This window comes from Vanacampus margaritifer, chromosome 11 (assembly GCF_051991255.1).
Source record: "Vanacampus margaritifer isolate UIUO_Vmar chromosome 11, RoL_Vmar_1.0, whole genome shotgun sequence".
Taxonomy (NCBI): Eukaryota; Metazoa; Chordata; class Actinopteri; order Syngnathiformes; family Syngnathidae; genus Vanacampus; species Vanacampus margaritifer.
Window position 1 is genome coordinate 20,299,609 of NC_135442.1, and position 19,662 is coordinate 20,319,270.

The window sequence follows — 19,662 nt, forward strand, 5'->3', positions numbered from 1 at the left end:
AAAGCATTCCATGACTATACATTTACATGTATGACAAGTGTAACCGCGTGGATATATTCCCACCTCGGAGGAGACGCCCAGGCTCCTCTCTAGGCTCTCCTGATACTTGGCCATTCGCAGGGAGAAATCGCGGTAGCGGCGGTCTACCGTGCTCACCCATCGCTTCAGCTCCACAACGTGGACGTGACCTTTCTCCACAAGGTTGTCGGCCAGCTGGATGAGGAGCTTCACCTTCTCCTTTGTTTGCTGGTGGCACAAGCACACAAACATTTGGCTCACGTTTGTGTTTTACAAAGTATTTGGGCTCTCAACGTGGGTTAAAGAAGGTATCCCCATCCACTTTGACAAATTTTCAACTCCACCACTAGGTAGAGCAACTACACTGTAATGCAAAGATCCCCAAGATGGGTACCCAATGTTAAAAGTTACAAAGAAGTGATCGAACCACACTGCAAAAAGTTGGAAATCTTTTTTTTGTTTTGATAAAACACTTTATTTTAGATGAAAACAATTTTATCTCATGAAAATAAACTGGTATTTTTTCCAGATAATTGTCATTTGTGTAAAAAAGTTTACATGAACGCCATGCATCATGTCATGCATCCATTTTTGTTTTCTTTATGTAAAATTATGATGCATTTTTTTCTTATAATAATAATAATAATAATAATATGAAATTATTCTGGATCCCATTAGAACAGATGTGGAGGAGTACTTAATGAAGTGACATGGTAGGCCAATAGCAACACACACACACACACACACACACACACGCACAAAATGTACCTTGGCATTGAGTCTAAAGTGATGATGGTCGTTGAGGAGCTGCTGTGTTTCCTTGCTGCCGTCACCAGATGACACGTGCGTAGCCAGGTAAACCTCACCTGTCTCCTGGATCCATTCTAGAGCCTGCGCACACGCATGCACACATGCACAAACACAAAATTTATTATATGATGGTGGCTCTTAAGAAAATGTTCCCATCATAAAATACGCCAGATGTCTCTTTGGTGCTGCACTTTAGCTCAAGGTTTGCGCACGCACGCACACACACACACACACACACACACACACACACACACACACACACACACACACACACACACACACACCTGCTTGGCACTGTGTTCAAAGACAAGATACTGTTGACACTGGTCCAGCCTTCTCTTCTTCAGAGTCCAGAAGTGCAGGACTCTGTTCTCCCTCTGCAGCAGCTCATTCAGAATAGCTGAAAACAAAATCAAAAGTCTTGCCTCGGTTGATTGCTCATACTTTGCAACACAGTCCTACTGGTAGTTTTCTAAACTTGACAAAATTTGTGTTTTTTCTGAGGTCTGGAACAGATTCATTGTCATGACTCTGGTTATCTGTTTATGTGAAAATGGCAATCATCTGGGCTCTTAAGTGCAGAAGATAATGCGAGTTGTGTCTTCTTAGAAAATGTTGGTAATATATGTAACATTCTTTTTAACCACAGCTATACTGATAACCTGGTAACCCAATTTTTGGCGGCTTTAACTCATCAGTATGTGTAGTTTTTATTATTATTATTTTTTCACCCCTTGTCGGATCAAAATCTTGACCCAAAATACTGGGTAAAATCCTCAACCGCATGCACTAGATATACAGTCAATAAGTTAGCGTGACCCACGAGTTTTTAAGGGGAAGTCAATCCCCCATTAATTTTTTTTGACAATAATATGTTCTATGAAGCCCCACTGGTTTATATATGGCATTCTGGTTAATATTGCGTTAGTGTAATATGAGTTAAGAAGCAAAATCCAGCCGTTTTTATCCATGACAAAACTGAGCTGCGATTGCTTGTTACCTCAGTTGTTCCTCACTTTCAGAAAACAGGTGAGCTGTGATTGGTTGTTGCCTGAGCCCTGAGCAACATTGATGTCATCTTCAGTCGACAGCAAGTGCCAAAATGGCCACCCCCTGAGATCATAACTCTTCTTCCACAAATATAATATTAATCAGAATGCCATTTTTAGACTAGTGAGGTCACATATAACATTTTATTGTCAAGAAATGTTTAAGGTTGACTTCCTTTTAAAGAGTGTGTCTTCTCTCTGCTAGTTTCTTACTGTTTCACCTGTTATTGGCTTTCACTATTTGTTGGTGTGTTTTTGTTAACTTTGTATCTCACGTTGTCATGCTTCCTTGGCAAATCAACTCCGTTATTTTCCTCAATTAATTTGTCTTGGGGTCAAAGATTTGGAATGTATGCGCCATTGGATGAATAGAATTTCAATTTATTTCACTGGGGAAAATTGATTTGAGGTACAAGTAATTTGAGTATCGACCTTGGTCACAAAATGAATGAAACTTGTAAGTCATGTTAGAACTGTATTATAATTTTCCGGTTGTGTAAATTTGTGTCCTTTTACCTTTGACCTGCTGCTCAGGCCCTCTTGCATGACTGGCGGCTCCTGGGATGCACACGTTGTTCCTGTGGATGTACTTGAGGAAAACCTCGGCGTTCCTCCGGGCCAGTGTGCATGCCTGAGGACCAGCAACATGCCGATTAAAAAGTTAACATACTTCTGCTACACATGAAAAAGTTTATTATTTATTATTTTTATTATTTATATAAATAAATATATATTTATGTATTATTATATCAGGTAATATTTTAACTTTATTATATCATACTTACTTTATTTATTATTCTTATAGCTTAAGCACATTGATTGTATAATATCAAATCTTATGTAATCGTATCGCACAGTATCGTATCATACCGTATTATATTTATTGCATCATGTCGTATCTTACCATTATGTCAGATGTTATCAGAAGATCTCTTACTGACTTTTTCGCACATTTAACACACATAACATTATATAATACATAGTTTATCGTATCTTATGTAACAGTAACCAATTATTTGGTCACATCATATTAAGTCGTCATTTAACCACTAGATGCAATTGCATGATATGGCATCCCATATTATCATTACGTATCCTATCTTCATTGCCATCATTTCATGTTTTAATATATTGTTTTTTTACGTATATCATATATTAGCTACATTATTTCATATCTTATTGTAGCCTAGGGCGAGTGCTCATTGTCTCATGTGATATGATAGCATATCATATTGTATGATATTTATTTTATTATTATTTTAATATATATATATATATATATATATATATACATATATATACTGTATATATAAATATAAATCTATATATATATCTATATATATATATATATATATATATATATATATATATATATATATATAAAATTTAACTAAGTGAAACAATTCAACAGTTCAGACACTAATATCACTTGCTTACTGTATAATGTTGTATTCATTTATTATTTTATTACATTGTGTTTACCCATTGTGTTTATGACTATTTTTGGATTGGGTCCTTGTGATGCAGTTGCTATGAACCTGTGTTTGTCCCCCTTTTTTGTATTTTGTTTCTTGGTCAAGTTCTTTCTTCAAGGCGAACTGCATCCAGCCCTGCTGTTTGTGGTTATTTTGTATTTTTGTGTTCTGCATCCATTTTTGTATCGACAAGCTTTTCAACTTCTGTGTCCTGTCTGCTTTTGGGTCCAAATTCCGCACCATACGTGATTAGTGAACTGACCTTGAGGAAGGCTTCCTTCTGTTCCAAGTGTTTGCTGATCAGAGGCACGAGGTGGTCACAGTCGGCTGGCGTTCCCACTTTTTCGTGAGTTCCGCACCAGTCCTCGTCCCGTCGGTATTCCTGCTCCAGACTCTCCAACACGCTGCAAACCTAGACACGTGCATAGCATCCTCATTAATGATGCTATGAGTGAGTCAGACACCAGCGAGCGTGCATGTATACCTGTTCAGACGTCTTGTAGAAGGCCACCGAGGCGTTGACGAGCTTCAGGCGGTCCTCCATCTTCAGCATCAGCTGCTGCCAGTGGACGGCCACTTTCTCTGCGCAGCTGCGAATGGCTTCTGGGTCATAGTGGCCGGCCTGAAGCATCATCTGGAACCAGGGAGGCCTAATTAATAATTTCACTTTTCCCCCTTTATTATATATTAGGAAAATGTATAGATGTGTATGTTTCATTTAAACGTCTCCGGGTGCTTAATTTAATTTAACTTTAGTTCATGAAAACCTCACCTCTGCTTTCTGCTGAACTTGCAGGGCACTCTGATGGGTCTTCTGGAGGGAGTTAGCATGGAAGAGAGACTAAAGGAGAAAAGAAAGGATAATGGGAAATGATTTAATGAATTAATTGAAACAACAGACGACAAGATTATTTGATTCAATGTGTACATAATGTTGTGACTGACGTGTGTGCCTGTGTGAGTGTGTTTTAAGTTGAAAAGAGTGTGTGGGTGTATAACAGATTGCACATCTGCTACTGTTGAAAACATGCAAAAACAATTATTGCTCAAGTACAGTTAGACTGGCAGAAGCCGTCATTTTATGCACGTGTGGGTGTTGTGTGTTTGCGTATGTGAGTGAGTGTGTGCGTATGCACATGAACGAACCTCTATCGCCATCTGGAACTGTTCATGCTCCCTCTGCAGCTGCTCTGCTTCAGACAACGAGCTGGCATTCACCATGCTGGCGTTCAACATGGACTCGCCATTACGGATCCATCCAAGCACCTTGAGGGTGCGAAGAGGAGATGATAAGTTATGTCATCTGCAACAGCATTGTTTTTTTCCTCCACTAAAAGACAACTATTAGGATACTCAAAGCTTCATGTCAATGGATCAATGTGTACAATAGTATAGAATGATTTGTTTGTGTGTGTGTATGTATATATATATATATATATATATATATATATATATATATATATATATATATATATATATATATATATATATATATATATATATATAGAAAGAGAGAGAGAGAGAGAGAGAGAGAGAGAAAGAAAGAAATATATTAAATAAATATATTTAAAAAATATATAACATTATATATTTATTTAATATATTTCCGATTGCTGTGCACTTAATTGCCTCGTTAACATTTGATTTGCGGTGCTAATTAAAGAACGGTGCCGTTACAGCCCTCGCAGACGCTAATTATAGTTCTTATACACACTACCTTATATTTGTTATGTGGCTTTTTCGTTTTCTTTTTGGTTTTAAGTACGTATACTAATTCCTATACAAAGCAGCCTTTGAAATTAAAAACATGGATTTCAAAACAAGATATAATTAAACATCACACACTAAAGAGCTTGAGGAATTCTTAACATGGTCGATCGATATTACTAAATTACTTGAAGCCCTAATGTATTGAATTGAATTCTTTGCACTTCATTCTATTCCTTCAAAAGAAGTTGTACAACCACATATTTTGATTGGGATTTTTTTTTCTGGCCACTGAATTATTAGTTTCATCTTATGTATCGATTGTTTTGAAATTCATTTTGTTGTGTGCTCTATGCAAAATGACTTTTATGAGCAAATAAAAAAATATATAATTGCCATTAATTTCATTACATTTTAAGGAAATTAAAAAATGATTTGGCCAAGATCCAATAGGAAGTCTAAACTGGCCAAATACTTTTTTGCCCCACTGTAAATGTCTTTTTTTGTTGTTGTTGTTGTTCATTGTTTTTTGGAAAGTTTATATAGCATAAGTACTAATGGTTCTCAGCACTTGGTATCAGTATTGGTGAGTACTAATGATTTGAGTCGGTCTAAAAAAAGTGGTATCATATCCCTATTATGAGTAACAGAGTAAAATCAGGTAGGACGATAAGTTCATGCACTTCTTCCTACTCTCTTTGAACATGTAAACTGTGCTGAACTATTTGCAAATCATTTTTAAGCTATATTCAGTTGACTGCGCTACAAAGACAATAAAATATTTAATGTTCATCCTGATAAACACTATTGTCTTAACAAAGATTCTCTCATTTTCACATTTGACACCCATAACATGCTACTCTGAAATGGACCGACGCAAAATGGAAAATTAGTTGTGGTCTGACGAGTCCAAATGTCATATTGTTTTTGGAAATCATGGAGCTTGTGTTCGCCAAGCCAAACAGGAAAAGAATCATCCTTGTTATCAGCGCCAAGTTCAAAAGCTAGCATCTGTGATGGTATGGGGGTGTATTAGTGCCTATGGCATGAGTAACTTGCAAATTTGTGAAGGCACAATTAATGCTGAAAGGTACATATGGGTTTTGGAGAAACATATGCTGCCATCCAAGTAACGACTTTTTCAGAGACGTCTTGCTTATGCCAACCACATTTTGCATGTGTTACAACAGTGTGGCTTTGTAGTAAAAGAGTGCAAATACTACACTGGTCTGCCAGCAGTCCAGACCTGTCTCACCATGTCTTTATAGAATATTCACTTGTATGTTCATAAGTAATTGAATATCATTGTATTGTTTTTAATTTCCGTTTAACACATCTCAACTTCATTGGAATTGGGGTCACATTTGTGTATATTCGCAGTTTATTCACACGTTAATTGATTCACATACCCCATATTAATGTTGAATGTTTGACGCCGTTCACTAGCCGTTAAAAGTTTGAACCACAAAAACAGTTTTGGCCGCGATGCTCAGTGTCGCAAGCCTAACATGCATGATTTTGGAATGTGCAAGGAAGCCGGAGAACCCAGAAAAAAAAGCCACACAAGCACAAGAAGAATATGAAAATTCCACACAGGAAGGCTGGAGCCAAGATTCCAACCCTCGGAAGTGTGACAAGAATGCTAAATCCAAATTAGGATTGTCAGATTTGGCCCAAGTTTGCACTCTACTGAGTGATTCTTGCTATTTTAGGATCATTATTTTATGATTGAAAGGGTGTTTTCATGCGATTCATCACAGTTCTGTGTTCACAGATGAAACTACCTCATCAGAAATTTAGACCATGATTTGCAGAAATGTGTGAAGCGAACGCAGCGACGCAGCGGCGTGTTTATTAGAAATTTGCCATAAAAGCTGATCAATAATTCAGTTGCCTCCATCTGCAACAGCGGCAGTGTGCTTCCTGGCGGAGCGTGTCATATATTTATAGAGCCACGGACACTTTTTTATGGTAAAGTGCAAATAAACATATTTCTTCATAGTGCTATTCAGTTGTGTACCTGTTTGACCTCAGCCTGCAAGTGACGCAGTTGAAGGTTTTGCTCCAGTCTAGCATGCGTGTGCTGGGCGCTGAGCTCCACTTCCTGCTGCTTCTCGTGCAGAAACTCCAGCAGCTCCAGAACCTGAGAGGCCAAGTCCATGTCCTTCTCTCCTGTCAGCTCAATGCCTGACAGACACAATTGTTACAATCACTGAAAGTGATGTTTTTGTGTAATATTTTTCGGCGGAGAATATTGGCGCTTGTGTTGTGTGTTTGCGAGTCGACACCTCATTACCGCTTTAATGAAAAAAAAGTAAAGCGAGAGGGAAGCTTTAAAAAGACAGGAGATTTGAACTGTTTGTTCGACTGATCGGGAATTTAAGGTTACCCAAAATCAGCCAAACTCATAGCTGTTAGAAAATTGCAGTTGTTTGTTTACGTTTAAAGTTCAGTTTCTGATGCTGCAGCCAACGAGAGTGACGTCACTTGTGTTGTGATTACGAGATTACAATTTCAGTATACCTTGCATCATACTGGTCAGTGCAAACCTCAATTGTGTTTTTCTCTCTCGTATACTAACAGCATCACATAACATATTGGACTGTGAAACGACAGGGAATAAAACTCCTGCTGTCAGCTAAATGCTAATGTGAACACCCCCCCAAAAAAAAGGGCTAAGGTACCGCACATAAGCAGGATGAGACGATAGCATGACCGGCAGACGTTATGTAATTTTAGTATCTAAGCATACTATCAGTAGATGGAACAATCCAGAAATAAGTTAGAGTTAGAACAACAATAGACAAATCTGCATTTGAAAGAAAGATAAGTATATACTGACGTAGGACTACCGGTAATACCAAAAGAATTAAGAATTAGACTCATGAAATGCTTTCGTCTGGACTGTGGCCTTTTATGGACGCTACAGAAGAAAGAAGATATGATTGATGCACAGGAGATGTGGCTTTGGAGTAGAATGCTTAAGAGTGACATGAAATGAAAACGTATTACAGGAAGTTGGAGTGAAAAAAGAACTGCTGAAAACATTGAAATCTCGGAAGAAAAAGTGGCCAACACAAACGTTACAAGGAAAGAGTTTATAATGTACATAACAAAAGAAAAGAAAGAAGGGAAATGAAGAAGACAAAGAAGAAGGGGAGAATTGAAAAAGATTGCAGAAAATAGAGAGGGATGGATGATGTCAGACCTGGAGGAGGATCTACATAGACAAGAGATTTGTGCTCATTTCAGTGTTCAAATCAATAATTGCTTTGTAATGCTCCCAGCCAATGATCAAACAATTCAGACAGAGGACCCTACCCGAGGCCTGCACCTCCATGATGTATTGGTGCAAGTCCTGGCCTTGCTGCATCACTTCATAAGTCATGTTGTTCATGGCTGCCTTTCTTTCGGCGTGCCTCTTCAGTCTCTGCTCAGCCAGGCCGATGTCCTCCGTTCCGCCAGAAGAAGCGCCACTGCTACCCCCGCTCCCGCCACTATTACTGCTGTTGCTGTTGCTCGAGCGTCCTGCATCGTTCAGTTGTCGAGACAGGTCCTCGTTCCAGGCGTCTAATTCAGCCGTCACCTGAGCAAACGGATCATCCATTGTATCAACAAGCTTGGACTGCATAGTTTGAAAAAAAGACATGGAAGCGTGATGACAGCAACCAGCAGACCAAACTAGCTTGTTGCCAAAATGGGCTCTGTTTTATTTTTATTTTCTTAAAAAGCATTAATAAAAATTATAACATTGAAAACATATTTGTGAGTTAATTTTTACTAAAATGTACCAAAATTTGCTTTAAAAATAAATATATGTTTCAAATAATAAATACATAACAAAACATAAATGTTGGTATTTATTTATTTATATTAAGGCATTTCATATTATACACATTTGTATGAAAATGTGGTCGATTTAACTTCTTTTTACATTTATATGACAATTAATGATGCTGACAAAAATTGATCCATGAGGCAAATTTGTGAGTCAGAGGAAATCAAAATAGTATGTAAAGAGGGAGGGTGGGATCATCATCAAGATCATTTTATACCGTAGAAAAAATTCATTTAAGCCATATAAAAATCAACTTAAGTCGATTTTTATATGGCTCAACTCAACGCAATGTAAAAATAACCACAACTACATACAAATTATTGCACATAAAATAAAAATCTGAAGCATAAAAACAACAAAATGAACAAATTAAAACAAAACGGATTTTTGTATTAAATAAAATATCCAATAAATAACTGTTTTTAAACAAATATTAAAAATGAATTATTAAACAGTGTAGTAAAGTCATTCAGGCCAGACTTGTAAACAGGCTTGCATAGAAGTCAAGCAAGTAATAAACAGGAAGGGCATAGACTTGACCAAAAAAACAACCAAAAAACTTCTGTGGTTAAACAGAAGTCCCATACACTTTGTCTTTCAAAAAGCTGTTGTATTAATATTCTTATTCTATCTATATTTATTGTTAGTTTGATTTTTGTTTATTTTTTGGGGGTATCATTTAACCATTATGGTATCAGGTTTTGTTCATTTTTGTAATTCAAATTTGAATAATTTTAAGATTTAATTTAACTTTGAAATGAAGATTTACAGTAATAGCAGATGGAAGTATTTCATTTAGTAAAAAAAATTAAATAAAAATGAACATTTATTTTGTAACAAAAATTTGGACTGAACTACAGGGCTGCCGATTTGACACATCAAGAAAAGAATGCAAAACTGAGTCCATTAGCTACTAATTTTAACATATAAATAAATAAGTGTATGGATGGCATGGTTACCTCTATGGTGTACTGTTCGAAGACGCGTAGTTGGAGAAAGATGTCGAGTTTGATCTTGCGCTCGTGGAACAGCTCCTCCATCTGGCCCTGGGCCTCATCCAACTGCTGCAGCACACCCTGGATGTGAGCGATGGAACTGCAGTGTGGCGTCTTATTGGTGGACATGGCAGCGTCTCTGCAGGAGCACAGGACAGATGGAGACATCACACAAACAATATGGCATTCTAAAGGCTGATACAGAGAACCCTATTATCTTGCAAATCATCCATTGAAACAGCCGATATATTGCAAATTTATGAACAATCGTTTTTTTTTAGGGGCATCATAGGACTGTATACAGGAAAATCTAAATTTGCAATGGGACACCTTTGGTGTCATATCACATTGTCCTGCAACATGCTTGTTAGCACTGCTGCCCCATGTGTGTTAACGTAGCATGAAGGTTTCCAATAACAATAATTAATGCCAAATTCTGTTAGCGAGGCTATGAGGTTTAGCATTGTATGCTAGCATTAGGCTAGTTGACTTATTTTAGACAAAATTATATTGATTTAACACTTCGGTGCGCAAATAAAACTCAATTTTGTTGTATGTCAGTTTTATAGTCAGAATGTCAGAATATAGAGCTTAAAGCAAGCGCATGTTGCCTTTTATTTGGGAAAGTGTACGAGCGAGAGCCTTTTTGATTGTTTCTACGCTAAGGAACACTTTAAAAGTCGAAATGTGTTTATTTTGTCCAGAATGAATTTAATAACATTATGTTTTGTACACAAAATTAATACCTTTAAAAACTATTTTTTTCCCCTGCTGTCGACTGAAGATGACATCACCTGTGCTGGGGAAGTAGGTAACGACCAATCGTTGCTCAACTATTTTCTGAGTTTGGTCAGCAAACTGAGCCACGATTGATCGTTACCTACTTCCTCAGCACAGGTGATGTCATCTTCAGTCGACAGCAAGTGGAAAATGTAGTTTTTAAAGGTATTAATTGTTTACAAAACATAATGTAGTTATCAAATTCATTCTGGACAAAATATTAACTTTTTCCTGCTGAAAATGGCTCAATTAGTCAAGTATCACTTTAAAGCATGTGGTCACTCCATATCGTACATTTTCACCTATCCCTAAACGTAACCCCGTGATAACCGGGGGTCCACTATATGCTAATATATCCATTAGACTATTGATATTACCTGAGCTGCTGCATAAGCTCCTCCCCCTCCTTGATGACATTGAGCGTGGCTTCCAGAGTGGCTGTCTGCTGCTGCTGGAACTGTTGAATGAGTGACTGCACAGAATCTACAGAGTCGCAACTCACGTCATCCAGCAGCTGCTTCTGGAGCTCCTCCATCCAAGACCACAGCTGGATCAGAATACAAGGGAGTGAGGAACACCAATGTTACAACAAAAATAGATATATTCATGCTTTACACTGTAGCGAGCACTATTGTTCCACAAAGGCATAGGCGTCAAACTCATTTTGTAGTGTAGGGGATTGTTCACCACCACATTGCCCCCTAGTGGTTGGAGGTAATAACAAATCAAACATGGGGTTCACAATAGGGTGACCATATTTTTATTTTTAAAAAACAGGACACTCTGACGCTAAGAAAGTGGGGTACGTAAAACAGACCTACTTTTTTTTTTTTAAATAAAGACTTTAATATAAAACAATAATAATATGCACACACAAAACCCGCTTTTCACTTTTCCCTACACCCCTTGTGATCAACATGGTGCACTCCGCCTCCAATATATGAATATTGATTATTGCAAAGCATTCACTACTCCTGTGATTTTTTATGATTATAGTAAATCTAAAGTTGCGCAACTCCTACTAGCCAAAGTTTAGGGCCCTAATTTTGTAAACAGGCCCTCATGCGCAAAACTGACGCATCTTCATTTTCATGCCTTGGCAAGTCTAGCTTAGCATGTTTGTGAATTTGATAGACAGAGCTATACTTCAATATGCATTCTGGCGTATTCTTTATCATATCCCCAGCACATCTGACAATTTGGTGATGAAAAGTCAACTAGACTTTAGACTCGCTAAAAACAGGTCTAAGAGGTGACGCAGGGGGTGTAATGTGATTTTAGTGCATTCGATCAAGGCACAGCCAGACAGACTCTGAGGTCTGCATCTCTCATAAAATATGCTTCAATACTTATCTCCATAAATGAAGAAGAATAACCATTTTTTTGGTCATATACACACAATTTGACCTCTGCACTTGACCCAAAATAGTGCACACACACTGTTAGTGGCACCCATTGGAGTAGGGGGCTGCTTAATCCGGCACAGCAGCAAGGCATCTTAATTTATTTATTTTAAATTATTTCCGGTTTTCATTACACTCCTTGCCTACACAGATACGTTTTTTGATGATGATGTGTAAGTGTTTCACCTCTTTAGTGTGCGTGTGGAAGGACACGGACATGTCGAGCAGCAGCTTCCTGTGCTCAACACGGCGCACAAAGTCTTGTATTCGAACTTCCAGGTGTCGCGCCGCCTTGTAGATCTCCTCCGGGTCACATTCGCCTGTCTGTGCCAGCTGCTCGGCCGCCTCCAGTAGCTTGTCTGCATTAGTATATGTGTTCTGGAAGGGAAACATACAACCATTGCGTTGACTGATTTGCAAAATGTTATGATTCCGTAGCACATGTTAACTTTTGGAGAACAAAAAAAAAAACAGCATTTAATTTTCCATTGCAGTGTCACTAGCATTTCTCTTCATCAACCACCTTGCAATGGATCTACAGTGGACCAGGGTTCGACATTCAGAAATTTGCAATTAATGGATTTTTGGGGAAAACATGTTCTCCATTATCCAATGAAGAAATCACTTATTTGCTATAATGTACGGATGACAACCTTAACATGCAGCCTAAATGGTAAAAGAAAATGAATCCTCAATGAACTTTATTGCTAAACACTGCTGACAGGGATGAAAAAATACAAAATGGGATCATGTAAAACTAAGACATCTTTTTTTGTTTTGTTTAAAAAAAATAAAGACAAAATCCAAAACATATTGCCAAGGCAGGGTGCATGAAATAGGAGACAAGTTATTAAAAAATAGATAAATAAATAAATAAACCAAAGCCTTTCATCACCTTGAATGTGGATTAATAAGGTTTACTTTTAAACACTGCTGGGGACTTAACAGTATTCTACACACATAATATGATGACAAATGTTAATTCCCATTTTCATATCTAAACATTTCTCTCTGTGCCTGAGAGAGATTAAATCTTCATTGAAGGTAAAATCCCTCATGATCCTAATGAAAGATAGTGTGGTTCTGTTTTGCCAAGTATGAAACATCACAGCTGCCATACTTTCTCTTCTTCGTCTTAAAACACACTTCACGTCTCGGCATCTTCTGCTGGGATGAGACGTCTGGATATCCCCAAATGTAAAGGGAGGATTAGTTAGAAGATAAAGATTATAATTTACAGGAGATTAATACTTTGTGCTGCATGACTGCTTTGGTTTTGGGGTGGTGAAGGATTATTGAAAATGGAAAATAATCCATGTCAAGTGGCAAAAGACAGAAACAGTGATTTCTGTGCGCAGTAAAAATGGCTGTCTTGACCACAGATACATGTAAATCTTACATTCAAAGCAATAAAAATGTCTTTGCCGTGACCCAAATTGAAAACATTCGTGTTATCGTGATCTTGCAAAATTGATGATTTTTATCAGCAATGTCGCATCAGTGCTTATTAGACTTTTGTCCCAATTAATGGTGATGCATAGCATACCAAGTGGTTAACATTGTTAACTCTACTGTTCTTTTTCTCTATTTTCGTACACCTGCTCCGTGGTAGTGATGCCGACGTAGCCTGTTTTTCACAAAGCTACCACCATAGCGAGGGTGTGTCCATGGAGAGGACCCCGGCAGAGTGACAATTTAGTGGCAGAAAGTCAGTCTAAGCCTGCGCCTGTTCAGATCACATCTAAATACTGGCGCAGCTCGTCAAATTCGGATTTGTGTGAATTTGATTGGGGCACGGGCAGTCAGATTAAATCATTGTATTATATGTGCCCACTTTACGGCACAGGTATGCTTCCGCCATGTCGAGACTCCAGGGTGGATCTAATCTCATGATAGACAGTTTGTTTGGCCATGCTTGAAGTCGGACCACTACCACAGTGACGCAGCCCTCCCTCTGCGAAGAAATACGCCACACGCCGCAGTGGAAAATGGATCCTTTGGGTCAATTTCCACCATGTTAAGAATATCTTCAATATAATTCTTGGTATCAAATTAGATCTTTTCAGAATGTATTGCTAAATAGTTTGGCGTTGATAAATGGATCAATAATCCTTAATAAATCTATCAAAGAAAAGGAAGTGTATTTTTATTTGCTACTGTTTTCGCAGGTTGCAGATCTTGCCAAGGCACTCTCTGACCTCTGTATGACTTTTGTTCCTTGTGTTAAGTATGTACGTATGATCATTTATATGCTATTTTATGCTTTCACTGTTTCCAGACTCCCCCAATGACCCCTTTAAGACCAGCAGTTGCTTGTTTCTGCAATAACCTGTGCCAATAAAGTTGGGACACAGACATTTCTCTGGACGGTTTCAAACTTCCCTGTGAATACCGTGACCAGCGTCCCATAAAATAAATACACACATTTACGACATGTACAGTTTCATAGTTTCAAGATTCTCACCATTCGAATGGCGTTCTTTTTTTTTTTTATTGCTGTCAAATGTAAAAATGGGTCAAATTCGACTTGAACAGTTTTGCGTTTATCCACATAAATAACGTAGATTGTAGATTACACCACTGCACATTCTTTATAGAATTAACACAAATGTTTTACAATAGATAATTCACTGACCAGCCACTTTCTTATGGGTACACCTGAAAACAAAATCTGCCTTTCTAAAAATGATAAAACCAATTATCATCAAATAATAAACGTTTTATTACTGTGCTGTGAGGCATTCTGTTGGTAATATTTTGATAAACTTAGTTAGTATTAAAGTATTAAAGTATTAGAAACAGCTCTGTGTGATGTAGTGCCATGCTACAACCACAATTATTTTGTTAAATATATACAATGTATGCTGTCGGGCATTCTAAAACTATCATTTTATTAACATCCTGGTCAAGACAAATGCTTTTTCATAGAACAATGTCCAACCTGAGCGACATCTTCAAAGTCGTCGTGTCGTTTCTGCAGGGCTCGAGCTCGATGAAGAGACTTTCCCACGCCGGTGTGCTTGCTGAGGAAAGCCTCACCATGGTTTTCGATCCAATCCATCACCTCACGGGCAGAGAAAGAATTTGCCATTCAGAGTACATTTAGGCCAATTAAGCGATCACATCTGCCTGAGTAGCCACCACACAAAATCAAGTTAAACAAATGTGTATCAAAAATATGTTGTTTTCCTTTTTGACTTTAGTTTAGTTTTTCTAGTATAGTGAACCCCGGTTCATCGTAGGGGATACCTTCCTCACCCTCCTGCTATGGGTGGGAATCTGTGATACAGAGAGAACAGATTTTTTTTTTAATTCATATAGCTTTACCTCTCCCATATGCTTAAAATACATTTAAAGTTAATAAAACACACTTTTAAAAAAAACATTGAAAATGACTACAAAAAAAATCAATCATAAAATGAATAGAAACAGTAGAACAAACTGCATGTTTTTGTACAGTTTGTTGTGATGCTGTATGAAGAACACTTACTTTCAAAATTTGAATGGTGCAATATTTTTGGTATTTTCTTTATGGTTTTGTTATTATTTTTTCCTGTTCCTTCTGGCTTGCCTAAGCCCTTGTGTGGGGCAGTGGAACAATTTACTTCAGTTACCCAGTAAAAATAGTCATTGGCACTAATTAGCAACATTGTTTTCATTTTGTTCTAAATGGCTGGAAGGCACCCTGGCCGATTAATTCTGCCTAGCAACAAGCAATCACCTTCGACAACCAACTATATTTCTATTCGTATAGTCAAAACATAAGAAATCATCAACAATCCATTCCTGAAGCCCACCAACAATAGGCCTAGTGATGCCATTGCTACAATTCTGATCCATCTATCCATTTCTATTTGAATTTTCAAGAATTGAGAAAATAAAGCTAAATGGAAACGCTAGAAATTCAAAAAAGATTTTTTTTTTTTTCAAATTTTTGAATTTGTGAAAAATTTCTTGGAGGGCAATTTGTAGCGCATTGATAAAATTGAAAATTTTAATTTGTTTTTTTTTTTGGGGTGAGGGGGGGACGAAGAAACTGAAAATATTTCTGTAATTAATAAACAGAGAAAAACATTAAAGCAATTCTTGATATGGACGAAGAACAACGCCAATCTTCTTTGCCATCTCCTTTTCATGACGGCTCGGTATGCAGTGAATGCTGACACAATTATGACCAGAGTTCGTCCAAACCACAAAATCTCTATCAGCAATCTGTCCATGATCACTTTTGTTAACAATCAGCCGAGTGTCTTGTGGCAGAGAGACGCTCTCAAATGACGTCATCGCAGGCTCAGTCTCCTCTCATCTCAATACTAGCAAAATACTGTAGTAACACGGAAATGGGCGAAGTCGCATGTTGGTTTTGCGCATTTTCATTAGATTTGCTTAAAATTTTTTAAACATTTGAAGGCAAATCTTTTATTGTGTTTCCCTAAAAATATGTTGTTTCTTCTCTACGGCCGTTTGCCAAAATAAATCTATTTGAACAAATGAACCCTGGAATCTTTTAAAGACTCAAACAAAGACCATTTTTGCTATAATTATAGTTAGTTTTAGTTAATTTTATAAACATAAAATGTATTTTCACTCAGTTTTTAGTTTTCTTAAAGTTTTCTAAAATATAATTTTTACGACGGCATATTAGGGCCACATATAAATTATATATATTGTATTATATGGCGGCACGGTGGCTGACTGGTTCGCACGTCCGCCTCCCAGTGCAGAGGACTTGAGATCAAGTCCGGGCTTCGGCCTTCCTGGGTGGAGTTTGCATGTTCTCCCCGTGCTTGCGTGGGTTTTCACCGGGTACTCCGGTTTCCTCCCACATTCCAAAAACATGCATGGCAGGTTAATTAAACACTCCAAATTGTCCATAGGTGTGATTGTGAGTGTGGTTGTTCGTCTCTGTGTGCCCTGCGATTGGCTGGCAACCAGTTCAGGGTGTACCCCGCCTACTGCCCGAAGCCAGCTGGGATAGGCTCCAGCAACCCCTGCGACCCTTGTGAGGACAAGCGGTAAAGAAAATGGATGGATATTGTATTATATATTATTATATACTTTTTAAAGTGGCAAGTTTGTGATAAAAAACTTGCAAATTTGTGAGTTTATAAAGTGGCAAATTTGCGAGAAAAAAACTCAGAAACTTACGAGAAATATATGTAGCGTACTACTCGGATGTTTGTGCCAATACTTTTCGGTCGGGTTTTCAAATAAGGAGATAGTAATTGCTTTAGCAGAGATTAACTGTATGATAAGCATTCGCTCTTTAAAGCGTTGGGTACTGCCAGCGACATAGACCATAGGACCACGCCCTGAGGATCAAGCAAGTAAGTTCATTTGTTAAAATACATATTTACCTGTACATTCATGTTTCCAGAATTATTATTTACACATTCATACATTTTGGTATTTTCTGTACGAGTATCTAAGTTGATGTGTCGAATCTGCTGCTCTCCGTCATTCACTTGCATTTAATACCTAAAGCATGCTAGCTTCTGATTGATTAGTGTTTAGTCAGCTGATAGGGAATCAGAAAGTGTTGTCGCTCTAGCTGCCGTGTATGACAAGTAAAGTTTAAATTAAGAATTTTGAAAAGAAAGTTTAAAGTTCACTCGTGTCACACTTGGCAAGCAACACAATCCATAACAAGAATTGGAAGATAAAAACGGCCAATGAGTGGTAAACGCACATGAACGTGTCATCAGCTCTTTTTAAAATGATTTGTTTGGGGGAGCGCATGGTCGGTTGAAGGTCGTACGTGCCAAATCAAACTGCACACCTCATAAGCGCCAGCTCCACCGTAACTTGCGCGTCTTCTCTCAGGGGGAAACATCATCTGCTGCTTGGCCGTGATTTATTTGCCATTGGAAGCGTGCTGCGCTTTCCACGTGCTCACCTCCACGCCAGGCACCACTAGACGGGTGTCTCGGGGGCCTCGTAGCCGCCGATACGTGACGGCTGTTTTTGGCCAAACTGAGTTTTCCCGCTGAATTTACGGCCTCCGCCGATGTGATCTCTTCTTTGTACGGTCTTTCGCTCGTGTCCTCCTCCACTCCGAGACTTAAGCAGCCTTTATATTGTTTGTGCAATCGCTTCTTTCACATGTAAAAGATGATGTTGTTTTTTTGCAAAAAAAAAAAAAATTTTTAAGAATTTGAGCATTCAAGCAGTCAAAACATTTTGAAAACATTGTTTACATGTATCGGCCCAGGAGGTTTGTGCATCCTCAAGTAGCGTTTTTGGCAGAAATGTCAACTTAGAACTATGAAAGAATGCCACTACATGAAAAGAAAAAACATTTCTGGTTTCCTATCAAGTTCCATAAAAGTTAGAAGTACTAAGAACTTTTTCTTGGGGAACTCAACTCAAAATTGTGCCAAATTGTTACTTTGGATGAATGTAGGAATGTCGCAGAAAAATAGAGATGATATGCAATTTCCACCGACAAGAAAGTTTCAAGTAAAGAAAATATGGAGTTGTTTGCAGCTGTAACATTTTAGTCTTTCCACTATTCTTTAGATTGTGTCTGTGGGATATTTTTCCCATTTGGTAGGTCAACGACATTGCTGCAAGAAATATTTTGTATTGATGTTTTACAATTCAAATGGACTGCAAACATTTGACTGAAGAACTCCACTCAAAACTGTCTGACTCAGTTTGGTTGGATTGGCTTTGCTCAAACTGTTCCACAAAGTTGTCTTGCTAAAATGCACATTATTTTGAAAACAAGCTATATTTCTATGTGTTTTGTTTACCTAAAAACTAGTTCTCGGATCAATGAAAATGGATTTGTATTCACCCCTTAGTAAGAAACCCCTGTTTTTGCTGTATGATTATCTTATAGTGTGGTCTCTCTCTTTTTTTTTTTAAATCAGGAAATAATACTTTTTCACTATTAGGGATGTAACAATATCCAAACATCACGATATGAACCTCATTGTACCTCATGAACCTCATTCAATTATCGGAGGGGTTGGGAATATATTATATATATATATATATATATATATATATATATATATATATATATATAGTTTTTATACTATATATATATATATATATATATATATATATATATATATATATAGTATAAAAACTCATGATACTGTATTATTTAAAAAAAACAAAAAACTATCATGTTGGGATGGGGAAGCACAATGGAGCCGTGATGGAAAAGCTTGATCATGTCATTGTCAGGTGATCCTACTGGCTCTGCGGCGCAAAGTATGGACTATGGACTACTAATCATGGACTATGTGTCATGTTTGGGTTCTGTTTGATTTTGTAATGTTTCTTTGAGTTTCTGTCATGATCAGTTGTGTTCCGTTTTTCTTTGTGTGTCTCCCTTGGTCTCGTTAAACGTAATCCTGCCCTTCCTCGTGTCAACCAATCAGTGCCCTCTGCCACTTGTGTCTTGCCCAGGTGTGTCTCGTCTTGTCAATCAGTGTTAGTGTATTTAGTTTTTTCCTGTGCCTTGCTGCCTCCTTGTTTTTGTTTAATTAAACCTTTTTTGGACTTCGTCCCTCTCCATGCCTCTACTTCCCTCCGCTTGGGTCCTCAAACACACCATCCCTATGTATGTAGTTC

At 37.7% G+C, this 19,662-nt stretch overlaps 1 protein-coding gene across 3 annotated transcripts in view; it reads right to left on the minus strand.

The window, feature by feature from the left end:
• Nucleotides 1-19,662, minus strand: part of kalrna (kalirin RhoGEF kinase a) — a 138,971-nt gene that overhangs the window by 65,365 nt on the left and 53,944 nt on the right. For all 3 annotated transcript variants that reach the window (XM_077579218.1, XM_077579217.1, XM_077579219.1), the window contains exons 14-27: nt 15,017-15,139; nt 12,262-12,453; nt 11,050-11,219; nt 9,857-10,031; nt 8,381-8,645; nt 7,080-7,246; nt 4,499-4,618; nt 4,125-4,193; nt 3,837-3,986; nt 3,615-3,764; nt 2,394-2,508; nt 1,113-1,228; nt 787-909; nt 64-246 (exon numbers count right to left, since the gene is read on the minus strand). In XM_077579218.1, coding sequence (XP_077435344.1) covers nt 64-246; nt 787-909; nt 1,113-1,228; nt 2,394-2,508; nt 3,615-3,764; nt 3,837-3,986; nt 4,125-4,193; nt 4,499-4,618; nt 7,080-7,246; nt 8,381-8,645; nt 9,857-10,031; nt 11,050-11,219; nt 12,262-12,453; nt 15,017-15,139 — 2,118 coding nt within the window. The remainder of the gene's footprint in view (nt 1-63; nt 247-786; nt 910-1,112; nt 1,229-2,393; nt 2,509-3,614; nt 3,765-3,836; nt 3,987-4,124; nt 4,194-4,498; nt 4,619-7,079; nt 7,247-8,380; nt 8,646-9,856; nt 10,032-11,049; nt 11,220-12,261; nt 12,454-15,016; nt 15,140-19,662) is intronic.